Source organism: Argopecten irradians, chromosome 4 (assembly GCF_041381155.1).
Source record: "Argopecten irradians isolate NY chromosome 4, Ai_NY, whole genome shotgun sequence".
NCBI lineage: Eukaryota > Metazoa > Mollusca > Bivalvia > Pectinida > Pectinidae > Argopecten > Argopecten irradians.
Window position 1 is genome coordinate 11,684,632 of NC_091137.1, and position 25,701 is coordinate 11,710,332.

The following is a 25,701-nucleotide window of genomic DNA, read 5'->3' on the forward strand; positions in this document are numbered from 1 at the left end:
GTTCGTCGCAGGTGGCCGACGCGACGCGGAATGCTTGGTTGCTGGCGTCAGGCATTGATTTCATTTTGCATTTAAGAAAAAAAAAACAAATCTTAATCTGAATACATTGACAGCTTATTCCTTGTTGTTATGCTTACCACAAATGGGTATTCTTGTGTTACGTTGATAAATTGGGTAGCTTCATAGTTTTGTAAGCTCAAACAAAGCACCTTCTCTTCCGGCAAAACATGGCGTCGCTTTCCCGTATGCCTAAAAGCGCCAACACGGAAAAGTGTCAAGCCCCCGAAAATCAGTTCAACATAAATTTAATCATAACTGCACAAAACTCATATTTTAAAATAATTTTACCGTTAGCATAGTTAGCCATACTTTTTTCTGGATAGACTGTTGCTGTTCCGATAGGCCTAGTAGCGGATCACTTTGAAGAAAAACTTAACAAGGCATTGGCAGGCGGCTCATGTTGGATATTAGGATTACTATCTTTGTGAACATATTATTTAAATGTAGTAATTTACAGTTCCAATATACGTAGGCTTATTGGATATCAAAAGAATATATTTCATCATAATTTTTGTAATTATTTCTCAAAAGGATAAAAATAATTAATAAAATAGTTTTATGATGAAATCTCGTTGTGTACGAGAGTATAAAAATGGCGGGTGTTCACAAACACTTTGCATAGTACGGACGAAATGAAATGGAGTGGAGTTGGATGAAGTCTGCTTAGGTATGGTATCTTGAGATACATTATTCAAACACGGTAACACAAATGTCTATTTTTTCATCATTTATTTTTTTCAATCCTCTAAACATCTTTACGATTCAATATGAAAATAGGAAATTCCAGGTAAGGAATGAAATTGAGAAGTAAACAATTAATGTTCAGTTTGCCATCCACTTCCATACACTGATCGGAAGGCACTTCGAACTGTGCAAATTATAGATCAAACATTCGAGTCATTTATCTTGGTTATAGTTCGTGATTTAGGCTAGAAAACCGAACGCTTGTTCAGGTTTTAGTTTAACGTTCAAGTGGTGACATTTCGGTATCAGAAATCTGAATTTTGGGACAGAAACATGACGTTTCGGTACTAGACTAGTAGTCTAGTACTGTACAGTACCATGCCAAAAGTATTCGGTCACAATGGCGGTGTGTTTACATGACGGTTAAAACGAAACGAATTCCAAATTAATTTTACTTATATACTAAACAGTTAATTGCAACGGTATTACACACTTACCTTCAGTATTTTGCAAGATGTCCTTTCAATCTGATTACGTTTAAAATTCGTTTAGGGATCGTGTTGTACAAGCTTTGAATGTAGCAAGGTGTGATCTCCGTCCAAATGCTCTGAATCTCGGAGAACAAGTCATTTGCCGATTTCACAGCTGCTACTCGAGACTGAAGTTTTCTTTTTATTAATAACCAAAGATTTTCAATTATGTTTAAATCTGGTGATTGAGCGGGCCAACTCATTCCATTAATTCCGTTCTGGGCGATGTAGTCTTGGGTGGACCTCGCACGGTGAACTGGGGCATTGTCGTCTTGGAAAAAAATAGCCACCAGTAGGAAAATGTCTGGCAAGAACTGGCCAAAGATTTTCCTCCAAAACCTCCTGATATTTTGCAGCATTAATATTTCCTTCCACTCGAGCTAATGTCCCCACACCGTTCCAACAAATGCACCCCCAAATCATAACCTCGAGTTTGTTTTGGGTATTACGCGGCTGCACAAGATCCGGTCGCCATCCTTCACCCCGCTTTCTCCATATATAAACTCTGTGGTCCTGTCCAATAACTATTTTTGCTTTCATCCGAGAAAATAACTCGCTTCCAATTAAATATTGTCCATCTCCGCTTTTCTCTACACCAAGCAAGTCTCTTAATTCGGTTACTCTGCTTCACGACAAGTTTCTTCCTAGAAACACACCTGGTATACCCATGTTGGCTCAGATGTCGCTGAAGTGTTCTTTTAGAAGTCGAAACATTACTTTGCTCATTGTATTTAATGGTAACATCAGTAAGGGAATCCCTCCTATTGTTTTTAACAATCCTCTCCAAAGAACGATAATCCCGCAAATTCACTAACTTTGGTCGTCCGCTTCTCGGCCTGTTTTCCACTGAACCACACGTACAAAATTTGTTAACAATGTCAATAACTGTGGACTTGGGTATTTTTAACATCATACCTATCTTTCGTCGTGAATATCCACTCCTAAACATCCCTACCATCATATTTTTAACGCCCATTGATAGTTCTTTTCCTTTTCGGCCCATCTTGGCAATACACGTCCACGGGAAAAACAGAAAGCAGACGACAACAAAAAAATTGTGTGACGTAACATGACGTCATACACAAACCTAAAAATGACGCACGTCATCATCAGTGACGTTTACAATGAATGCCAAGGCCATTTTCAGCGATGTTATTGACACGACGTTAACACGCCGCCATTGTGACCGAATACTTTTGGCACGGCACTGTATATTGTGTGTTTTTTTTATATTCTGGCCCGTCCCCAGTTTTTTGTGGTAATATGACTGAAGGCAAGGCCATAAAGGGTGCAACCAGATGTTTTAATATGAATCATTCACAGCATAGGAAGAGCGAAGTTCTACTTGTTTATTTTATTTTCTATTTCATGTAGAAGACATAATTTAGAAATAAAAGAACGCACTTTAAAATATAGAAGTACCCTTGAAGGAACAATATTCGTCAGGGTAATCAAATACCCTCGGATATCAACAAACCAGCAAGAAATAAAATGTAACCAGTTTTATCAACACAGATATATAATATTTCGTCTTACTTTCAACAAGTTGTCTATCAATTCGTTATTTATCTATCGTTGTATGGAAGATTTCTAACTGCGGGTCACTGGGTGATGGCCGACACAATAGGGACCTATTTTTAGGGCTGAAACGATTAGTCGAATAATCGGAGGCGATTAGATTAATGAAGCTAATTGCTGATAATCGATTAAAGATTTTGTTAATCGTTAATCGTAACATGCATAGCCAGTGCATTGTAAGCTGACTAAACACGTTGACAGATCATGGATTTCTGAGTAAGTCATTCCAACTGGAGTTTCATCTCTTTATGTACATGTTTTGAACTCAACAAAGCATATATGATGTGAGAAATGCTTGTTAAATTACGTCTCTGTGGAAGTTAAAGTCATTAATCAATGAAAAAGTGGATGTCATGAGAAAGCTTGCAACACGCTGTTCGCCAATTTTCACTAGCGATCGACTCCATGTTGTTACGTCACGGAGGCCTAATCGCCGCCGGAACGCTCGGGAGCGGAAGGAGCATGTAATCTTGAACATTTAAATTTTATATTGCATGTGTTTATCATATAAAAAGATTGTTTTTGTTCATATTCTAATTGAATATAAGAGTTGTTGATGTTTTTTTTTTTTTTTTTTTTGATCACAGAAATAAAAAAGTTCATTGACGAAAATTTGGTCATGTCGCTTCGTGGCGATCTAAATTTGGTTGATTAGTCGTACGTGTGAAGGTCACGTCAAAAGAGCGGGTTAGCAGACTTGATTTAAATGATGTTATTGTTACGGAAGACGATACAGGAACGGAATTCAGAGCTTATTTCGGATAAAATACGTTTGTTTTGTCAATAAATCTATTCTTATTTGTTGGTAAGCTTATATTATATAAGGCATGTCCCCTGTCATATTATACGGTAGGTGTTATTATTAGTTGATAACAAAACATGGCGGACGTTTTCAGTAGTCAGTAGTGAAAAAATATAGTTGCCTTCAATTCAAACGATTAATCGATTAGTAATCGATTACATGTGACCGAATAATCGAATACAAAAATTACTAATCGTTTCAGCCCTACCTATTTTCGTCAGGGGGGGCTGTTTCGCTTATTACGCAAATTGAGATCATTCCAAATAAATGATGAGCAGCTGCAGGCACTTGTGAAATCGTATTTAAGCTGAAAATTTCTTGTAGGTACATCGATTTTAAATCTTTAAACCTATTGGTCATGGAATGTTGCAAAAACCTCTGTTTACATAGAATAACGTTATGTTTCCAACAGCACCGCGCCAAAAATTTCTGGTAAGTTGAATCGCCAAAATAAATTGTAATAACCTAAAATCTGGGCTATGAATCACATGATCAGACACATGACTTCCGGTACTTTGTTCACATGCTGCTGATTAGTGCACACCGACAGTCAAACGCTGACGGTATTGTTTTGAAGTTTCATTTAAAATGGACTTAAGAAAATACCTTCATTTTGGGGTATATTGCTACATCGTATTTATAAAATCACTTGGTAATAATACACACTCGCTTTTAAGCAAGACCAATCTTCCTTGATCAAATCTGCTTTGGCAGACGACACTCTTTATGAAATCACGCGATAGTTCATGAGATATTTGCAAAATTGTAAACATGACGAAAACAGGTCCCTGACGAATTTATAAAAAAATGTTTAATTACTCCTGTTATGCATTTGCATTAGTTAAATATATATTTACTGGGGAGAGCAGTACCGGAGCAGCGCACAACCTCCCCATATGTATGAAAAAATGGCAGCCGCAAACTGAAGCTTTCAGTGTGTAAGATTGAATTTTGAAGATTGTGGGCACAAACGGCTGCGCCCTTATTAAGACATTAGCACCTAATATTCCAAGATATGAACGAAACCTGGACGAAAAGTTTGAATATGCTCAGCGGTAGATCTAGCATTCAGCCAGTGTTCAGAGGTCCCTTGTTGTAATCCCGGTCGGGCTGCTACATTTTGAATTCCTCTTCTCCTGTAACAAAATTAGTGCCCAACTAAAAAAACCACGGTGATGGTATAAGGGTCTCGTGTGTCTTCAAGGGCAAAGACGGAAAAAGGAGGAAGGAGCTAGTGTAGCAGGATTGGACTGGGTTGATCATTGGTGACCAGGTAGCTCAGCAGAGCATTCGGCTAGTGTTCAGAGGTCCCAGGTAGGAATCCTGGTCTGGGCGCTACATTTCTCTCCTGTTACACATGGTTGGAATCAGACCAATTACACATGGTTGGAATCAGACCAATATTTTTGTTCACATGACCAACTTTTACATTTGTGTAGACTACATGTCGTCGGTGATTTTTTTAGGTGCACTTGGGGCTGAAATTTAGCCCCTTCCCCTTCAGAAATTTAGCTGTATTTTCCCAATTTCATGTAAATATTTTCCCAAATAAATGCTAAACATATGGATTTCAAAGAAGGAAAAATGTAGTATTTTCCCAAATTAAAAGGTACAGGCTCCTGAGCTGATCATATACAAAAATCACTGGTCGTATTGATCTCCATGATGTAAACTTTATTATCATTTTATTTACCCCCATATTAAACAAAATAAAAACAAAGTAAAAATCAAACACTTTTATTATTGAATCAAACATAATTATTGTTAGAATACATCTATAATCAAGACATGAATTTAAAGAAACATTTGTAAAGCACACTTCCATTTATGTTGTAGTACATTTATGCTGACATTTGAAGCGACGGCTAATATTATGAATAGTAATTAAATATCCGAGACAGGTGTGACAGCATGCTGCAGGGCACCTGTTAGTGGTCTGTAAAGTTAAATTTTTTTTTACTTGAATCATAGAGTGTCGGTTACCTATGATTCTACGAAAAACAGTCCATGAAAAAAAGTTTAATACATTGAAAACTTGATACATAGTAATTTGACTCCTTCATGGGTTTGTTATTCGGGACCAAGCAAAAAGTTTGATACAGCGAGAAGGTTTGACTGTACAATAACATAAGAAAATATACATTGATGTCAGCCTTAGATGAGGTTACAACACCAAATTAATGCAAGATTCGCTCTGTAATCTATGTTAACAATGAAGATTCATTTCACTGTTTTACCGTCTGGTGCAGTAAGAATCAACTAATGCACAGTAATTAGGAAAACGACGGGAAACATAAGATGACCCGCGTATGGAAACTGACATTGAATTTATTTTAATGAATTTATTTGAAAGGTGATGGTGAGTTTAGTATAAAGTGTAAGCTAATAACTTAAGTGACAACAAAATATTCAGTCCCCTTTTACATTTTAAAAATCAAAAGCCATTTGGGAAAGTTAGTGGGCCTATGTTATTTTAAGTGTAATGGAAGAATTTGAAATTATTTTATTAGAACCATTTGGAATTAAGAAAGCTTAAGGCCACAAAAAAAACTAATATCTGGTGTTCTTGCTGACCACAGAATAAAATAGAAGTATCTACTCCTGATTGTGCATCAGCTACAATGGAACTTGTATGTAAACTGGCCGATAGAACACAAGTAATATTTATATATGTAATTAGTATAAATAAAACAAGTTTATGTGCTTTTTTTTTATTTGCTGATGAACGCTGCTATTGTTACATTGATTACGCTTCTTTTTGTCATTTTTAGGTCATCTGACCCAGAGGGTCAGGATGACCTATAGTCGCCATGTTTCGTCCGTCGTCGTCCGCCATGCGCTGTGCATTAACTTTTCAAAATTTTGAACTTCTTCTCAAGTTCTACCAGTGCGATTAAGCTGAAACTTACATGAAATGATCCTGTTATGGTCCCGACCAAGTGTTGTTATTTTTCGGGTCGATCCGAAATCCAAGATGGCCGCCATCTTGAAAACACATTTTGAACTTCTTCTCAAGCTCTACTAGTGCGATTTAGCTTAAACTTGCATGAAATGATCCTAACATGGTCCCGACAAAGTGTTGTTATTTTTCGGGTTGATCTGAAATCCAAGATGGCCGTCATCTTGAAAACACATTTAGAACTTCTTCTCAAGTTCTACCAGTGTGATTTAGCTGAAACTTGCATGAAATGATCCTAACATGGTTCCTACAAAGTGTTGTTATTTTTCGGGTCGATTCGAAATCCAAGATGGCCGCCACAGCCGCCATCTTGAAAACACATTTTGAACTTCTTCTCAAGTTCTACTGGTGCGATTTAGCTGAAACTTGCATGAAATGCTCTTGATATGATCTGGTTGATCCCAAGTCGAAGGTGGTTACCATGACACCATATATGATTAATTTGACTATTGCCGAGGTAGTCAGATGACCTTAAAGGCCCTCGGGCCTCTTGTTTCTGAATGTCAATTGTTAATTTATTTTTCAAAATGGTGATGCACATAGATAGAAAGTAAAAGACATTAAATAAAATTTTACCGACTGAAATCATGTTTAAATACAGAAGAATTCTTTAATGATTTTGATAAACCTGTAATATGATGTATGTTACAGAAGTGCTGAATCCTCCCTGGCAATGGGGGAAAACGACTTTAAAGTACGGTGTGTAAGGGCATCCGATGCCGGGGACGAGAATGATGTCACCAAAGCTATGATGGATGCATACAAGGTAGAATATATCAATATTAAAATATATATATATATATACACGTATATATATGATAAATTTAAAGGAAAATCCTTACGGACGAAATCTATAAGAAAGAAAAACAATAACGATTGACTAGTGAGTGCTTTCGTCCCGTTGTAAACATGTAAGCATATTTTGATTGAAACAGACTGAGGAACATGATCATACAATGCCAATTGCAAAGTCAAATAGTGTTAATACTACCTGTAAGACAATATACATATGGCTTCTTTTGATTTCAGTCAATGATCTATCAATAATTCTCATCTCAAAGACTTCATTTTGAAGTACAATGATTGTATTTATAAGGGAAGATAATAATTTACTAGGGAAGATAATAATTTACTGAGTTCATGCTATGGACGTGAAATCTCTTGAAGTCTTGTTATGACCTACAACTCGATCTTCAAATGATAAGGTGATTGCTCATATTTCTGATATTACTGCGGTAATTTGCCAAATTTTGATTCTGTTGACAATGTTTACAGAGTTTAAAGGCAGAAGGATTCACACCGGTATGGATGACACCAAAGGAATGCCTCAGCATCAAGAGGAAAGAAAAGAACTGTGTCTATCTGTTTGATCCATTTCAAGGACCAGCCTTCGACCACATTAAAAGTCTTTGCTGCAGGTTTGTTGGTATCACTAGCTGCAATGTATGGGGCAAAGAAGCAAAATAGATTGTAGAATTTTTAAAGCAGTCTGCTCGGGATCCTTTATCAAGACATACATAAAAACGAACACAGTCACATGATATAGGATTAACAAAAGATACTACAATAATGATATTTCTTTCATACCTACGGGTGTAATACTGGCTGGTCTAGGGCAATACACTCCTGTCACCTGAGGCTGTATTGCATGGCTACCCATGCAATAAAGCATCGTGACGTTACAGTGTCAACAAAATTTCTATTTCCTCGGTAAAATTTTAATATTTTTATCACAAACTTGGCTGGTTTTACTATAGATATCACGTAATTTTTCATGTATGAAAAATTGACTTTCAGTCATGGATTTCTTCGAATTTATTTCAAAATGGCGGGATATTATAGTTCTAAAATTGCAATAAAACGTTGAGGTATGAAAGAAAAATACTCTTTCATAAGTGGATATGAGAGATAGGGATATTCTACCCTCGGGATCATAAAATGTTGCAAAACCCTCGGCAAGCCTTGGATTTACTACATTTTGTTACCCTCGAGTAGAATATCCCTATCCTTCATATCCACATATGAAAGAGTCTTATAATCTTATAATAAAAGATGATACAAGACATTATATTGTTCATCTATCTGTGAATTTATTCCTTACGTCACTAGAAATATATTGTTCATCTATCTGTGAATTTATTCCTTACGTCACTAGAGATATATGGTTCATCTATCTGTGAATTTATTCCTTACGTCATTAGAGAGCTAAGTCTGCCACACTTTTAACTTCAGATCCACCAGAGATTATTTTATTTAAAGCGAGTCATTGACATATAAGTTGGATATTTGTTACACTGTTTTGATATAAAACTGAAAGTTGTATATTTCTTTTTAAAATTTTTAGAATCCTTGGCCCAAACTGCATCCTTGAATCCTTGGAATACAAGTTGGTGAGTTAGTCATGGCAAATTTTCTATTAAAATAGTTCTTTTTAAGGCCGTACTATTATCTTTCACAAATCTTTGTACTTATCCTCTTCATTTATTAAATGGAGATGTTTATTTTAACACTTAAACAGGCTTTTGTAGATTTCAGTTGAAGGAAAACACAGTTTGTAATATTGAATATTTGAGATACCATTTATAACATAATTATTTGTCTTTTGTATGACCCTTGAACTCTTAGTATTCTGCTGCCTTGTACATATACAGTTGACCCAAGAAATGTAAACAAGGATTTTGTCAATGTGAATGATGGAGACACAAAACTGGAACTTAAGACAAGTAATTCTAACACTTCACTACTTTTAGGAAATTCCAAGGAAGGCTCGCCCAGTGTATAATTTGGCCATGAGGAATGTTGTCGCTTGTTGTACCAATCTGGATAAACAGACTAGGGTAAGTCATGTCTAGAGTAGTCTGAAATAAAATGGGGGTTAAGTGGTCAGATTAGGGTAAGTCATGTCTAGAGTAGTCTGAAATAAAATGGGGGTTAAGTGGTCAGACTAGGGTAAGTCATGTCTAGAGTAGTCTGAAATAAAATGGTGATTGAGTGGTCAGACTAGGGTAAGTCATGTCTAGAGTAGTCTGAAATAAAATAGGGATTAAGTGGTCAGACTTGGGTAAGTCATGTCTAGAGTAGTCTGAAATAAAATGGTGATTGAGTGGTCAGACTTGGGTAAGTCATGTCTAGAGTAGTCTGAAATAAAATGGTGATTGAGTGGTCAGACTAGGGTAAGTCATGTCTAGAATAGTCTGAATTAAATGGTGATTGAGTGGTCAGACTAGGGTAAGTCATGTCTAGAATAGTCTGAATTAAATGGTGATTGAGTGGTGTATTGGTTATGTCTTTTGCATTTCCCAACAAGCTATAATTATTATGGATGTTTATTAAAATCACAACTGTGACCATTTTAAGATGTTTTGTAAAAAGTCGTTTATTTCTCTAACCATTAAAGAAGAAGTGTATAACAAAGTATGTATTTTCTCTGACGTTTCAGGATGAAGTACATGAGAAAATTGAACTGATGAGTGGAAGTGTAGGGAAGGATTTCACCGAGGCTGTTACCCATCTCATTGCTGGGGAAGTAGGCAGCAAGAAATACCAGGTAGCTACAGGCTTAATTCATTTCATTGTACAGGAATCCGATATGACCTGTTGTTTGTAAAACTTTTGTTTATTTTTAATTTGGTATTAATTACAAAAATTAATATAGAAACAAAAACTAATAGTGGTTAATGCATGCTTGATAACCTTTTTGTTAAAGATGCTCCACCGCCGACAGAGCATAAATGATATTCATTATTTGAACAATAATTGGTGTTTAATCGTGTATATGTATACCTAATTAACACAAAACAATAATAAAGAATAATATATTTCGCCTTTGGTGCATGCGCAATCAGTACTTTATTCCATATAGAATATAGTGTCACGGATTTTTAGCTCACCTGGCCCGAAGGGCTGGTGAGCTTATGTCATGGCGAGGCGTCCGTCGTCCGTCCGTCAACATTTCCTTTAAATCGCTACTAGTCATAGAGTTCTGCATGGATTGTAACCAAATTTGGCCACAAACATCCTTGGGAGAAGGGGAACAGAACTTGTATAAATTTTGGCTCTGACCCCCCCGGGTGCAGGAGGGGTGGGGCCCAATAGGGAAAATAGAGGTAAATCCTATAAAACGCTACTTGTCCTAGAGTTCTGCATGGATTGTAACCAAATTTGGCCACAAATATCCTTGAGGGAAGGGAAACAGAACTTGATGTATAAATTTTGGCTCTGACCCCCCGGGGGCAGGAGGGGCGGGGCCAAATAGGGAAATAAGAGGTAAATATTCAAATTCCTTCAGAAAAGAAACAATGAACCTGTATTCAGAACATGATTTGACATTACAAACCAGGTGAGCGATACAGGCCCTCTGGGCCTCTTGTTTTCGGGATGCAATTAATTATTTTTCATATTTTTAACTTTAAGTAAAATTAAAAGTTCTAACTTTTCATTGGTGGTAATGGTGTAAAGTAAGTAACTTTTGCAACTGATGAAAAAATACTAAATCGTCTCCTCCTGTTTCTGATAGTGAAAAAAACCATTTGTCAGCGGTGGAGCATCTTTAAATTCCTTATGTATGGAAATATGTATCTATGAAACAAATCTAAGTCTCTTATCTTAGATGTACACACCAGTTCTTTATTTATGTGACTGGTAATAAGAGGATTTTGTTTATTTTTGTTATAGCCTCATGATGTTATCTTTTAACCTTTATAACTGAGGTTTTGAAACTGTCATGAAATGAAAAGATGATGTATTTCAAAGGCTGTTAAATGAGAAACGCAATACAATGTTATTAGTTTGGGGAATTGTATGAGATAATGAAAACCTGTTAATGAGGGTTCAGTAGCTACTGCTGAGATAAACTTATGCTGTATTTACTTGGTACTCCTAGGTGGCCGCTACTCTCGGGAAACAGATCATGTCAGCTGAGTGGGTTTATAAGGTGTGGGAAGTATCCCAAAACAGGTAACACACCCCCTTTACATCTGTTCAAACATTAACAATAAAACTCTGTATAAGTGCATTCTAGTCTGCAAAATGGTAAACAGAGACAACAGAGTGGGATACAAAAGATCATTTAGAAAAAAAGTCAGTTTGCTTTATATAAAATTTAAAGATATTGTTTAAGGTAACGGCAGAAATGTTCAACTTCTGTCATCAATGGTATATGTACGTGAACTAAAAGCAAAAAAAATCCTTGTTTTTAAGATTCTTGATAGTCTTTAACAAATGATTATGCTAATCTTACAATAGTTATCTGAGAATAATGGTAACATTATAAGTAAGAAGTTTTAGATCTTCCTCAACCTGTTTATAGAGCAGTACATGGAATGGATGGCACGCTACAGGAGTACCGCTGTCCGATCTTCAAGGGACTTGTTATCACGGTATCAGGACTTGACCCTCAGGAGCGCAATGATGTCAAAAAACTAATCAACTCAGAGGGTAAGGGAAACAAACACTAGCTGTCTAATAGATAAGGTAGCACAGTGGTTATATCTTTTCTTTTCCATTTAGATGTCTGGAGTAAGCTATTGTCTAAATTTGGATAAGTATGTGGTTTAACTGTTTGAATACATAGGTTTCTATTATCTAATTGTAGACTTGTTGTATGCTAAAATATGGGCTGGTTTAAATCTGATCTAACATGAGTGATTTAGATAGGTAGTAGGTGCTCTTTTGTCAGGTTTTACTGAAATCGTCTGTTGGATAGTGACATCACAGATGCCTTCAATTGGTGTAAGGGTAGTGTGAGATTAATTATAGAAAGAATGTGCTGGTTCCTATTTTTCTACCAATTACAGGTACTGACAATAGTAACACAAAGTTTCCTGTAAATTACTGATAGATTTTTTAGCTCACCTGGCCCGAAGGGCCGGTGAGCTTAAGTCATGGCGCGGCGTCCGTCGTCCGTCTGTCAACATTTCCTTTAAATCGCTACTAGTCATAGAGTTCTGCATGGATTGTAACCAAATTTGGCCACAAACATCCTTGGGGGAAGGGGAACAGAACTTGTATAAATTTTGGCTCTGACCCCCCGGGGGCAGGAGGGGCGGGGCCCAATAGGGAAAATAAAGGTAAATCCTATAAAACGCTACTTGTCCTAGAGTTCTGCATGGATTGTAACCAAATTTGGCCACAAACATCCTTGGGGGAAGGGGAACAGAACTTGTATGAATTTTGGCTCTGATCCCCCGGGGGCAAGAGGGGTGGGGCCCAATAGGGGAAATAGAGGTAAATCCTTTAAATCGCTAATAGTCATAGAGTTCTGCATGGATTGTAACCAAATTTGGCCACAAACATCCTTGGCAGAAGGGGAACAGAACTTGTATAAATTTATGCTCTGACCCCCCGGGGGCAGGAGGGGCGGGGCCCAATAGGGGAAATAGAGGTAATCTTATAAATTGCTACTTGTCCTAGAGTTCTGCATGGATTGTAACCAAATTTGACCAGAAACATCCTTGGGGGAAAGAGAACAGAAAATTGTATAAATTTTGGCTCTGACCCCCCGGGGGCAGGAGGGGCGGGCCCCAATAGGGGAAATAGAGGTAAATCCTGTAAATCGGTAATAGTCATATAGTTCTGCTTGGATTTTAACCAAATTTGGCCCAGAAACATCCTTGAGGTTAACAGAATTTGTATAAATTTTGGCTTTGACCCCCTGGAGCAGAAAGAGTGGGGCCTAATAGGGGAATTCAGAAAAGAAACAATGAACTTGAATTCAGAACATTCCTAGGCATTACAAACCATGTGAGCGATACAGGCCCTCTGGGCCTCTTGTTTTTACACCTACTTGTCTTGTATAAGACTGATGTAAATGTTATGAGTTGATTTAATATGAAATTTTGAATATGTTGATAACCATTACAGGGGGAAAGTACACAGGTGAAATGAAAGTGAATGAATGTACACATCTTATTATCAACAAACCTAAAGGTGAGATTTGTTAACGACAACAAAATATTTTTTACACAATTTATATCCTCATGTGCCACATAAATAACTGAATCCGAATGATTGTTTTTGACATCTATTTACAGTTTACTGAATAAATAATTTTGATTGCAGTTTTGAATTTAGAGATTATATGTATTTAACATTTTTCACTGTCTTAACTGATGTTTTAGTGACTAATTAGCATTTTATTCAAATGGATGTAAAACCAATGATAAGATAAGTTCAATAGTTGTGCGCAGACACTCAATGTACAGTTTACTGTAAAAACTTGTGTAACTTGCGCACCAGTGCAGACATCGCGAAAGTTGAAAAAATGGCTGGACATTCAGACCTGTAAGGACAATATTTTGCTGGACCAAACAATAATGTGAATTTTTAAAGTAAACATAACTTCCTGCTATTAGTATCCAGGCAGCTGCTTTCATGATTATCTTATGCAGTTTAAATTCTACATTACTGTTGGGTTAAAAAAACTATTTTGTTAAATCAAATGATGACTTTTTACCGTCTTCCAGTACTCAATAATTGCCTGACAGTCGGTCCACACCGCATTTTAAATAGGTGGTCCAAGTCAAAATTTGCTGGACATGTCCGTCAGACCAGCAAATTTCGGAATGTCTGCCAGTGTACTTTGCGCAGGTACTTTTTGGGGCTGAAAATGCTGAAAAACCTCCACTATTGGTATATATTGCGCATCAAAATTTTTTGGGGAAAATGATGTCCAGGGAGCCACAAAAACGATGTAGAATTGCAATTTCAATGCTAACATTCCCAATAAATGCTTGACAACTTGCACAATCAAGTGTTATATTTAGAAGAAATAATATATTAAAATTGCATTTTGTTTGTTTTCTTTTATTGGCCATCGTAACCTGAAACTGTGAAATATCCTGTAGATGTCCAAAACATCAGTCGTCTGCCGTACTCCGTGCACATGTCAATGTCTTAAGTTGAGATATTAGTCTACACATGAATAGATTATAATCTAGTCACTTAAAATTGTGACAATAAGTAATTAGTGTGTTTGAGATGATCAACAAACTTTAAAGACAAATCGGTTAGCAGATACGTTAGCTTGCGATAATCACATTGTGAGTGAACTCACTACGGTCCAGATCCAAGCTGATGGCTTATTATATATAACTGTACGGCTAAAAATGTCACTAACCTTGAAGCTTGTTAGTTCTGCAGTAATAAAATTGCAAACCACTTATTGAAAATCTTAAATATATGTCAGTTTAGGCATCTTATACGTCCCACGTGTGTTTTGACTTTTTTGCACACTTGACTTTTTGCACACGGCCCACAGTCGGGACGGTTCCCTACGTAAGGAGCATTGCTAGATATGCTTTAGGATTTTCATGTGCAATTTTACTAGAAATATGAAGATTCATTAAAATATCTAAATAAAGACATGATAGTACTTTACTCAAGTGAGTGTTGATGCAATTCGAAGAATAAATGTCTTTTAAGTAGATACAGACGCATTGTTGATGATGTATAGAGATCGGTTAAGCTAACTAGCCATTCATTCATAGCTCAGCTAACCAGTCACTCATGGCCACAGTTGGCTGACTGATATGTTTTTGTATACACACACACTCTCTCTCCAGTTTCTCTCCCCTAAAAAAATACAGATGAACTAGATCGACCCGGCCAAAGTCACTGTTGTGGCCGTCCCATTATACTAGGAGGTGTCAAGGGTATACATCTCTTGCTGTCGGTAGAAGCTCTCTGTCAGTCGCCATTGAATTCTTAGTTCAAATGGAAATCAAGACATCGTGGTCATAACTTAACACTTTAATTACCCGGTAGCCTTAGATAATCATACAATCATCAATAGTTTTTATTATATAAAAGGCTACCGTAAACAGAGCAGTACTTCAACATTCATAGATCGTCAGCCCATCAAAATGGACAAATTTTTCCCCTTAAAAATTTTAAACCACCTCAATCTATGTAACTTGCGCACCCCCAACTTCAGATTTTATTTTTGCACAGAAAAAATGCACATTTTACACAAGTTTTTACGGTATGTTCGAAACAATTACCATGTAATAATTTTCTTTCATTTCCTAGGTACAAAATTTGAGTTTGCTAAAAAGTGGAAGCTCAACATTGTGAGAACAGAATGGTTGTATGATTCCATATCAAAGGGTTTCTGTCAGGAAACAGAGAAATACAAAGTTGTGGCGGAGAATGATAAATCCTTAGCCAAGACATCGACACCTGAGAAGGATGTTCCCCATAGTAAGTACAAATTATAGAAAGGGTTGATATTATTTTTGAAAATCTGAATTCAGAAGGAAAAAACCTGAAAAGATAAACGTATTTCATCCTGTGTGGTCTGAATGTATTCATGGCAAAGAATTTTACATGTTAGAAGATACATGGAGTGCAAGATTACTTTAGATGTTTTTGAAAACATCTTTCTTACAAAACTAACCTTTTTATTAAGAACTTTATAGTTATTGAAAATTCTAATCTCAGTCCTAACTTTGACAATTTTAAGGTGAATGATCTGTTCCTGTTAACAGCTCGAGCATCCACCATTGCTGACCTGAGTTGTATAGCTAACATCTCTGTGATCGGCCACATCAATGAGACAGCAGCCACCACCACCACCACCACACACAAGTCATTTGATGAGACAGATGCTACACTCAATGGAATAGACCTGACACAGCCTTCATCAGACCTGTTTCTGGACGGCTGTAAGGTAAGGTACCACTAGCTGTATAGACCTGACAGCCTTCATTAGACTTGTTTCTGGACGGCTGTAAGGTAAGGTACCATTAGCTGTATAGACCTGACACAGCCTTCATCAGACCTGTTTCTGGACGGCTGTAAGGTATTGTGCCACTAGGTGTATAGACCTGACACAGCCTTCATCAGACCTGTTTCTGGACGGCTGTAAGGTAAGGTACCATTAGCTGTATAGACCTGACACAGCCTTCATCAGACCTGTTTTTGGACGGCTGTAAGGTATTGTGCCACTAGGTGTATAGACCTGACACAGCCTTCATCAGGCCTGTTTCTGGACGGCTGTAAGGTATCACTAGGTGTATAGACCTGACACAGCCTTCATCAGGCCTGTTTCTGGACGGCTGTAAGGTAAGGTACCACTAGGTGTATAGACCTGACACAGCCTTCATCAGATCTGTTTCTGAACGGCTGTAAGGTATCACTAGGTGTAAAGACCTGACACAGCCTTCATCAGATCTGTTTCTGGAAGGCTGTAAGGTATCACTAGGTGTATAGACCTGACACAGCCTTCATTAGACTTGTTTCTGGACGGCTGTAAGGTAAGGTACCATTAACTGTATAGACCTGACACAGCCTTCATCAGACCTGTTTCTGGACGGCTGTAAGGTATTGTACCACTAGGTGTATAGACCTGACACAGCCTTCATCAGATCTGTTTCTGGACGGCTGTAAGGTAAGGTACCACTAGGTGTATAGACCTGACACAGCCTTCATTAGACCTGTTTCTGGACGGCTGTACGGTAAGGTACCACTAGGTGTATAGACCTGACACAGCCTTCATTAGACCTGTTTCTTGACGGCTGTAAGGTAAGGTACCACTAGGTGTATAGACCTGACACAGCCTTCATCAGATCTGTTTCTGGACGGCTGTAAGGTAAGGTACCACTAGGTGTATAGACCTGACACAGCCTTTATTAGACTTGTTTCTGGACGGCTGTAAAGTAAGGTACCACTAGCTGTATAGACCTGACACAGCCTTCATCAGGCCTGTTTCTGGACGACTGTAAGGTAAGGTACCACTAGGTGTATAGACCTGACACAGCCTTCATTAGACCTGTTTCTGGACGGCTGTAAGGTAAGGTACCACTAGGTGTATAGACCTGACACAGCCTTCATCAGATCTGTTTCTGGACGGCTACAAGGTAAGGTACCACTAGGTGTATAGACCTGACACAGCCTTCATTAGACCTGTTTCTTGACGGCTGTAAGGTAAGGTACCACTAGGTGTATAGACCTGACACAGCCTTCATTAGACTTGTTTCTGGACGGCTGTAAGGTATTGTACCACTAGGTGTATAGACCTGACACAGCCTTCATCAGACCTGTTTCTGGACGGCTGTAAGGTAAGGTACCACTAGGTGTATAGACTTGACACAGCCTTCATTAGACTTGTTTCTGGACGGCTGTAAGGTAAGGTACCACTAGGTGTATAGACCTGACACAGCCTTCATTAGACTTGTTTCTGGACGGCTGTAAGGTATCACTAGGTGTATAGACCTGACACAGCCTTCATCAGACCTGTTTCTGGACAGCTGTAAGGTAAGGTACCACTAGCTGTATAGACCTGACACAGCCTTCATCAGACCTGTTTCTGGACAGCTGTAAGGTAAGGTACCACTAGGTGTATAGACCTGACACAGCCTTCATCAGACCTGTTTCTGGATGGCTGTACGGTAAGGTACCACTAGCTGTATAGACCTGACACAGCCTTCATCAGACCTGTTTCTGGACGGCTGTAAAGTAAGGTACCAATAGGTGTATAGACCTGACACAGCCTTCATCAGTCCTGTTTCTGGACGACTGTAAGGAAAGGTACCACTAGTTTTATAGACCAACTTGTCAGGGGTTTATTCACTACTGTGTAATAATTTTATTGATTTAAACTGTTATAAATATCTGTTATTTTGTATGTGTTATTTGTAATATTCTATGTAATATTTCTGTGTCTTAATTTTTAGGTGTACCTTAGTGGGTTTAGAGGAGTTGCACTGGAGAAAGTCCGTAAAGTCATTAATGCTGGTGGAGGAACACGGTCAGTATAGGAAAGCATGTGTTAATATTGTTTATGTCTCTTAGGGATGTCAAATGTCAAACTTTTATGATACTTATTAATTAAAGAATTATAAATGATTAAATGAATTTCGACCATTACTTTATTTGATTCATTGTTTGATAACAGGAGCTTCAGCAAATTTTACATTAACCATGGATATTGCTCTTGCAAGAGCAATGTAAGGTATTTAGCAGCTAAAACAAGCAGATGTCACCATCGGCTCTACAGTATTGAAATAAAATTATATTTCATTTTGGTTTTGTATGTTATTTTTACCTAAAAGATGAGCTGTTTTTTAGTTAAATTAATAGTAGTTACTGTGATTTATAAAACTTTTTGTAGTCTGAACCAGCTGAATGAGAATGTAACCCATGTGATCGTTGGGGAGCAGGTGGATAAAGATTTGGATTTCCTGAAGACTGTTACATTTAGGTATAGAAACAGTCATCACCTGTAATGTTAGCTGTTAGATAATTCATCCAAAACCAGACAGTGTCTTCAATCTGATCTATAAAATATGTACTTGGATTTTGACAATGATATACTACACACACTACAGCTATGAAATATCACATAAATATATCTTAAAGCTCACATATTCTTAATTATGGTTCTTTTGGTAGTATAAGATCAAATTGTTTTCTGATGTTGTAATTCTATGCATGATATAAAATCCATGTACTGATGTACTATATAGCAATAATTCATATCTTGACTGAAAGTAATTTTGAAATGCTTTTGTTGCACATCACAGCCAAAAGTATACCAATTAACAATTGAAAGCTGTACAATTTTTCTGGTAGTCTATGTTACCTCTAATGTATGGGGGACACATTTTGTGATCTGTAATGGATGTAATTGTGATTCCAGGCCCCATGTAGTGAAAGCAGTATGGTTAGCGGAGTGTTTCAAACAAGGACATACAGTGGATGAACAACCATACATTTGTCTGGAGTATGAAACAGAACTCACAACATCTCCGAAAATAAAGGGGTAAAGATTTTGTACTAGAAACATAATTGGATAATTTGATGTATAGAAGCATTTCCACAGAAACCTGTATAACTAAATGAATTTACAGAATTGTTTTGTTACTGTTGTGTCGGTCTAACCGTTGACGATGACAGTGATGTACTCACCACGCAACTTGCACAATACTATTGCATACTGGGTTACAATATAATGCTAAACGCGAGTTGATTGGTTGATGGGCGTGGCTTATATCGTGTGATATGTGTGACCCACGTGTGATAGATCTATCCTGAACTCATCGGGTATTACCTTATTCATAAGAACTGCATGATGTGTCCATACTTTCTATTACCCACAGTTTTTACAACAGACATTTCTTTAAAGAAAACTCTGGCATTAAGTGCGATAACGCAGTTTTCACAAGCTGCTGTCCGTGTTTCAGCTAGGATAGACTGGATAACTTTTTGCCTCATCGCTAGCATAATTCACGGTAGAGAATGTGCATCACAAACGTTAGCTAGGCTACTTCGAGAACAACGTAATGGCTGCCGTGAGGCCCGCCTCGCGGCAAGTTTACCTCTGTTTGTTTCTTTATCAATCAATTTCTTAAATATCAATGCCATCTAAAGTACTTTTAATTCACTCCAGATTTATCGGCTGTTCTGTAAATGGATTTCTTACAGAATGTGCTGTTTTTTCAAACATTCAAGGACAAATATCGTACGCTCGTAGATCTATCGCTGTTATCGTTACGTGGAAATGCAGCAAATTGCCTCTAAATTCTAAAATGGCCGATGGAACCGTTTGCGGCGTACAAACATTCCTCTCCAATAAACGGGTCATTAATTTATGACTGTTTATTCTATAAACTTAAGACTTCGTTGGTAATTTTGCTTGGGTTCCGATAAACAGGTGACTGGGTCAAGTGTCCCACGTGCAGTCACATTCTTTATAATCTTGTGACAACCTCCTCTCGTAACATCAGTTTTTTTACTAATCTCATGAAAAAGATAATCCTTTAGTTTATAATGAAGATCAAGTATTTCATGACAAAGTTTATCGACCGTCAGTACCCCCGTTAGCATAAGATCTTCCACACATGTTTTTCTTATCAGCCATATGCATATTGCCTTTCAAACTCTAGAACATTGTCAGATAAACTCCGCCCAATCGTTCTATTGCCTGACGTCGGGTAGGCTATCTAAACTCCGCCCCTCCAGGCAATTGACAGAACCACTCGACCAGTTGAAAATACTGTCGCTCAACATATCGAGGTATTACATCATTTATATCGAGGTATTACATCATTTATTTTGTCAACGGTTAGACAGACACGACAGTAAACTAAGATTCTGTTAGCTGTTGACCACAGTATACTCTGTCAATAATGATTCTGATGTATTGTTTAATTCAAAACCTAACAGGAAGCCCGCTGCAGTTAAAGAGACAACATCAACTCTTACAAATGACAAGAAAGCAGAAGTCGCAGACCAGGACGAGGATATGGATGACATCATGAGTCAATATCTACTACAGGCAAATCCTGGTAGGCTTATCTAAATAAAACGAGTCAATATCTACTGTAGGCAAATCCTGGTAGGCTTATCTAAATAAAACGAGTCAATATCTACTACAGGCAAATCCTGGTAGGCTTATCTAAATAAGACGAGTCAATATCTACTGTAAGCAAATCCTGGTAGACAGATCTAAATAAAACAAGTCGATATCTACTGTAGGCAAATTCTGGTATACAGTTCTAAATAAAACAAGTCAATATCTACTGTAGGCAAATCCTGGTAGGCTTATCTAAATAAAACAAGTCGATATCTACTGTAGGCAAATCCTGGTAGGCTTATCTAAATAAAAGCTGTCATTATCTACTGTAGGCAAATCCTGGTAGACAGATCTAAATGGAGCTAGGGATAATATGGTCAAAATAAAGACATCAGTCACACGGTATTGGTAAAATGGTGGTATAATAGTCAGGTTCCAAGCCAATATAAGGGCATACACAGCAGGTATGTCTGAATCTAAACTGAACCATGAACAAGAGTGATTCTTATTTAGGGACAAAACAAGTGCAGAGTAACTACAGGTTAAGATGAAATAGGGGCAAATAAATTGTATTAAATGAACCAGTTCTGAATAATTTTGCAGTATAAAATAAAACACTGGCAAAACAAGGCTAGCAAAGGTATAGCTCAAACTATCGAGCAGTTCTAAAAGCACATAGCTGTCAATGTTATATTGATAGCTACTGAGCCGCCAATGATGACCAATCACTGCGCAAAATTAAAGAGTTTGTTGAGATCCAACCTGATATTCTGGTTGTTGAGCTCACAGGTTCAATGTTAACTTGTGATATCTGAGGCATAATTTCAATAGCTCCAAAAATTCTGATAGTACACATAAAATTACAATATAACTTGTCTAAATCTGATTTGACTGGGACCAGCATATTTGGCAGGTATAGCTAGATTTTTGGAATATACAGGTTTATTCACTACTATAAATTAAAGGGAAAATTCACTTGAGGCTAATTCTTTTACATAACGAAGAAGCAAAATATGGCATAAATGAATTGTTCTACATTTCTTATGAAACATTTAACACAACATATTGACAAATTTCAAGTCATTGTTAAGTATTTTAATTGATACCGTTGTAATTACAAATTGTTGATCAATACGATTAAGCAGGTACAGTATGTACTCTGTACCCATACCCGAGCCAAAGTCACGCACGTTAAACAAATGAAGTACATAAACACTCAGCAGGTAATAAAATGATTTTTAGGCAAGACAATTCACCTAATAAGGTAAACCACTACTTTCAGAGCAATTTGAGCAGTTCTAGACAAAAGTTTCATTACTCTACGAACAAGGGACAGGGTTCGGCATACAAGATGTTCTACCACAATGTGTAATGGCGGACAGTGAGCGAGTTAGAAAATTTCACCACCATGGGCTTTTCTAGCATATCACAGTAAATCGGACTGATCTAATTTTCATTAGAATTGAATTTTTCCCTGATATATGTACAAATTTTAATGTTCTCTTAGATTGAATTGTCCCTTTAAGAAGGAAAATGTCCTGTATGTGTGTAACTAATTAGGGCAGAATAGACAGGGATCTGGATTTGTCAGGTTATACTGTATATCATGATATTGGAACAACAGTGGAAAAATGATTAATAAACATACCAAAACTATTGGAAAGTGTAGTGATAGGCTTTTGGGTAAAATAGAAATTGTCAATTACAAAGCTAACAGAGGTACAGCTCATACTATCGAGCAGTTTTAGAAGCATATATAGCTGTCAATAATATATTGATAGCAATGTATTTTCCAATGATGACCAATCACTGCGCAAAATTGAAGAGTTTGTTGAGATCCAACCTGATATTCTGGTTGTTGAGCTCACAGGTTCAATGTTAACATGTGATTTCTGAGGCATAAACTACAACTCTCCTAAAATTCTGATAGTACACTTAAAATTACATCTTAGTATTGGAACTTAATCATCGTAAAATATTACCATGTTTCTAGTAGTCGTTGACGAGGATCACTTTTCTTAAAACTGAATATCATTTGTTGAATGATTTCTATTTCCCATTACATCTGAGACAACATGACACGTTTATTTTAATTCAACACAAAAACTTGGTATATAATGGGCCACAAAATAAATCTAACATCCCAGTATTTGATTTAACAGTATCAGAACAAAAACATTTTACTCATCTGATGTTTCCTTTTAAAGCCTTATTACTTTTGTATTATACTTTCACTGATGAGTTGGTATATCATGTTTATTGTATCTATCGCCTGACAGGGGGAACTTCCCAGGATGAAACAGTTCTAGACGAAGACCAAACTCAAGATCCAAACGCTCCTAACTCCGAGGGGCTCCCTAAGGAGGCCGTCACAGAGGAGAAGGAAGAGGATGCTACAAGGGATAGGGATGTGACAGGTAGATAAGAAAGGTTCTGTCTTCATGACACAATAAACATTTATTTTACTTCTTAACTTCTTGCATTACATGCTTCTCGTGCTGGATGGCTGGTACTGCACAGATCTTCAACCAAAAGAAACCTGTCTTAAAGTAACTCACTGTCAGGATGATCTGATGGTGTGGTGGTTGAGCTGTTCACTTTAGCTCACTAGCAGAGGTTTGATTCCTTGTTAGGATGTGTAAAGGAGTCGTCAATCACCTAGCTGCCTGATCATGCAGGTTTTCTCAGTGCAGTCTGACTTCCTCCCATATTGAGACCCCTGCATGCTAATCTAGATGCCATTTAAAGTAATTTGTATTAGAAGTTGTATAATTTGTTTCCCAGTTGATGTAGACCAGAAACACAAGTTGTGCAGCCACGTATGTCTCATATATAAAACTTCATTGAAATGAGGCCAGAATCAGAAACATGTTACAGGAGAGTCTATTTACTTTGACTTTACATTGTTGCCCAGACTAAATACTTTTTGTTTTTATACAGAGGACACAGAGATGGAGGGAAGCCCCAAACCTATATTTCGTGGGAAATCTTTTATGTTCTTTGGATTTGAAGATGATGCTGTACACGAACTCACCCAGTTTATAGTTGAGAGACGTGGTGAGTGGTTATGAAATAAAGAAATCAAAGCCAAGGATATTCTTGATTGTTTAGTCCAAGGCTATAAACCTAACGTTCACTGCTATGTATGAAAATATATTGCTCCTTCTGCTTTCTTTAACTAAACCCTTCTCGCTGTGTTACAGAGTCTGTAGAATTAGATCGATATATCTTTTCTTGTGGTGATTTCTGCTGCATCAACATTATTGAAATATATCGTCTGAACTTTTTATTCAAATCGCTTTTTGTCCGTGGTCCGTCCTTCCGTCCATTAACAATTCTTGTTACCGCTATTTTTCAGAAAGTACTGAAGGGATGCTTCTCAAATTTCATATGTAGGTTCCCCTAGGGCCGTAGTTGTGCATATTGTATTTTGGGACCAATCGGTCTACAAAATGGCCGCCAGGCAGCCATCTTGGATTTTGATAGTTAAAGTTTTTTACCGCTATTTCTCAGAATGTACTGAAGGGATCTTTCTCAAATTTCACATGTAAATTTCCCTAGGGGCCTAGTTGTGCATATTGCATTTTGGGACAAATCGGTTAACAAGATGGCCGACAGGCTGCCATCTTGGATTTTGATAGTTAAAGCTTGTTACAACTATTTCTCAGAAAGTACTCAAGGGATCTGTATCAAATTGCATGTGCAGGTTTCCCTAGGGGTCAAGTTGTGCATATTGCATTTTGGGACCGATCGGTGAACAAGATGGCCGACAGGCTGCCATCTTGGATTTTGATAGTTGAAGCTTGTTACCATTATTTCTTAGAAAGTACTGAAGGGATCTGTCTCAAATTTCATGTGCGGGTTCCCTTAGGTCCCTTGTTATGCATATTGCATTTTGGTACCGATCGGTGAACAAGATGGCCGACAGGACGCCATCTTGGATTTTGACAATTGAAGTTTTTTTCCGCTATGTCTAAGAATGTACTGAAGGGATCTGTCTCAAATTGCAGGTTCTTCTAGGGGTCTAGTTGTGCATATTGCATTTTAGGACCAATCGGTGAACAAGATGGCCAACAGGTAGCCATCTAGAATTTTGATAATTGAAGTTTGTTACTCTTATATATCTCAGAAAGCAGTCAAAGGATCTTTCTGAAATTTCATGTGTAGTAATATGTAGTAAAAGCTTGAAAAGCAGAGAAAAGATCCCTCTTTCCTTTGTCAGACAAAGATCGTTCTTAGGTGGGCGCCAAGATCCCTCTGGGATCTCTTGTTATTTGTGGTTTTTAGGCCGTGTGTTAGATCCCAAAGCTCGTATGGTACCAGATTATGCAGTTGTGCCCCTGGATGGATTCCCTGTCGACCGCACAGTAAGCGAAGTGGTCACCAATGCTTGGCTGGTATGTATACAACTGATCATTAAAGTATGCTATATTAATGTAGGTAATCCTGGGTGGAATTTTGATTTAATATTATATATGTGAAAATATTTCTTTTGACAAAAATAAAAAAAAATTGTACCAGCATATTTCAGTTTACAGAAGAAACTTTTCTGTAAAATAGTATTAAAATAACATTGTATTAGTTTTTATTTTTAGGTACATGTATGTATTAAATTCTGTACAATTCTTTCCTTTTGAAGCAAATCTGTTTAGAGCATGACACATTGATGACAGATGCTAACGAGCTGTACCATCCTCTGGACCTGAACCTTGATCCTCAGCAGTTGTCTGGCTGTGTTCTGTCCATCAGGTAAGGTAGTCTCATGGGTATAGATCCTCTGAATATTCTTAGAACT

The 25,701-nt window shown here is 37.4% G+C and overlaps 2 protein-coding genes across 5 annotated transcripts in view; one reads left to right on the top strand and one right to left on the bottom strand.

Moving 5' to 3' along the window:
- The window catches only part of LOC138320610 (SWI/SNF-related matrix-associated actin-dependent regulator of chromatin subfamily E member 1-like), a 53,485-nt gene extending 53,091 nt beyond the window's left edge, over nt 1-394 (bottom strand). For 3 of the 4 annotated variants that reach the window (XM_069263704.1, XM_069263705.1, XM_069263706.1), the window contains exon 1: nt 138-249. The gene's annotated coding sequence lies outside the window, so the exon portion shown is untranslated. Of the gene's footprint in view, nt 1-137; nt 250-369 lie in introns of those variants that run through there. The other variant, XM_069263707.1, reaches the window with a different exon arrangement.
- Nucleotides 395-602: 208 nt separating this feature from the next.
- LOC138320608 (DNA topoisomerase 2-binding protein 1-like) overlaps nt 603-25,701 on the top strand; it is a 40,458-nt gene continuing 15,359 nt past the window's right edge. Inside the window, exons 1-19 of the mRNA XM_069263703.1 lie at nt 603-727; nt 7,265-7,379; nt 7,889-8,031; nt 8,958-9,003; nt 9,364-9,450; nt 10,053-10,160; nt 11,496-11,569; nt 11,922-12,049; nt 13,475-13,540; nt 15,641-15,811; nt 16,099-16,280; nt 18,286-18,359; nt 18,723-18,812; nt 19,251-19,373; nt 20,777-20,898; nt 23,186-23,323; nt 23,847-23,963; nt 25,194-25,303; nt 25,546-25,655. Coding sequence (XP_069119804.1) covers nt 7,287-7,379; nt 7,889-8,031; nt 8,958-9,003; nt 9,364-9,450; nt 10,053-10,160; nt 11,496-11,569; nt 11,922-12,049; nt 13,475-13,540; nt 15,641-15,811; nt 16,099-16,280; nt 18,286-18,359; nt 18,723-18,812; nt 19,251-19,373; nt 20,777-20,898; nt 23,186-23,323; nt 23,847-23,963; nt 25,194-25,303; nt 25,546-25,655 — 1,982 coding nt within the window. The 5' untranslated portion in view covers nt 603-727; nt 7,265-7,286. The remainder of the gene's footprint in view (nt 728-7,264; nt 7,380-7,888; nt 8,032-8,957; nt 9,004-9,363; nt 9,451-10,052; nt 10,161-11,495; nt 11,570-11,921; nt 12,050-13,474; nt 13,541-15,640; nt 15,812-16,098; nt 16,281-18,285; nt 18,360-18,722; nt 18,813-19,250; nt 19,374-20,776; nt 20,899-23,185; nt 23,324-23,846; nt 23,964-25,193; nt 25,304-25,545; nt 25,656-25,701) is intronic.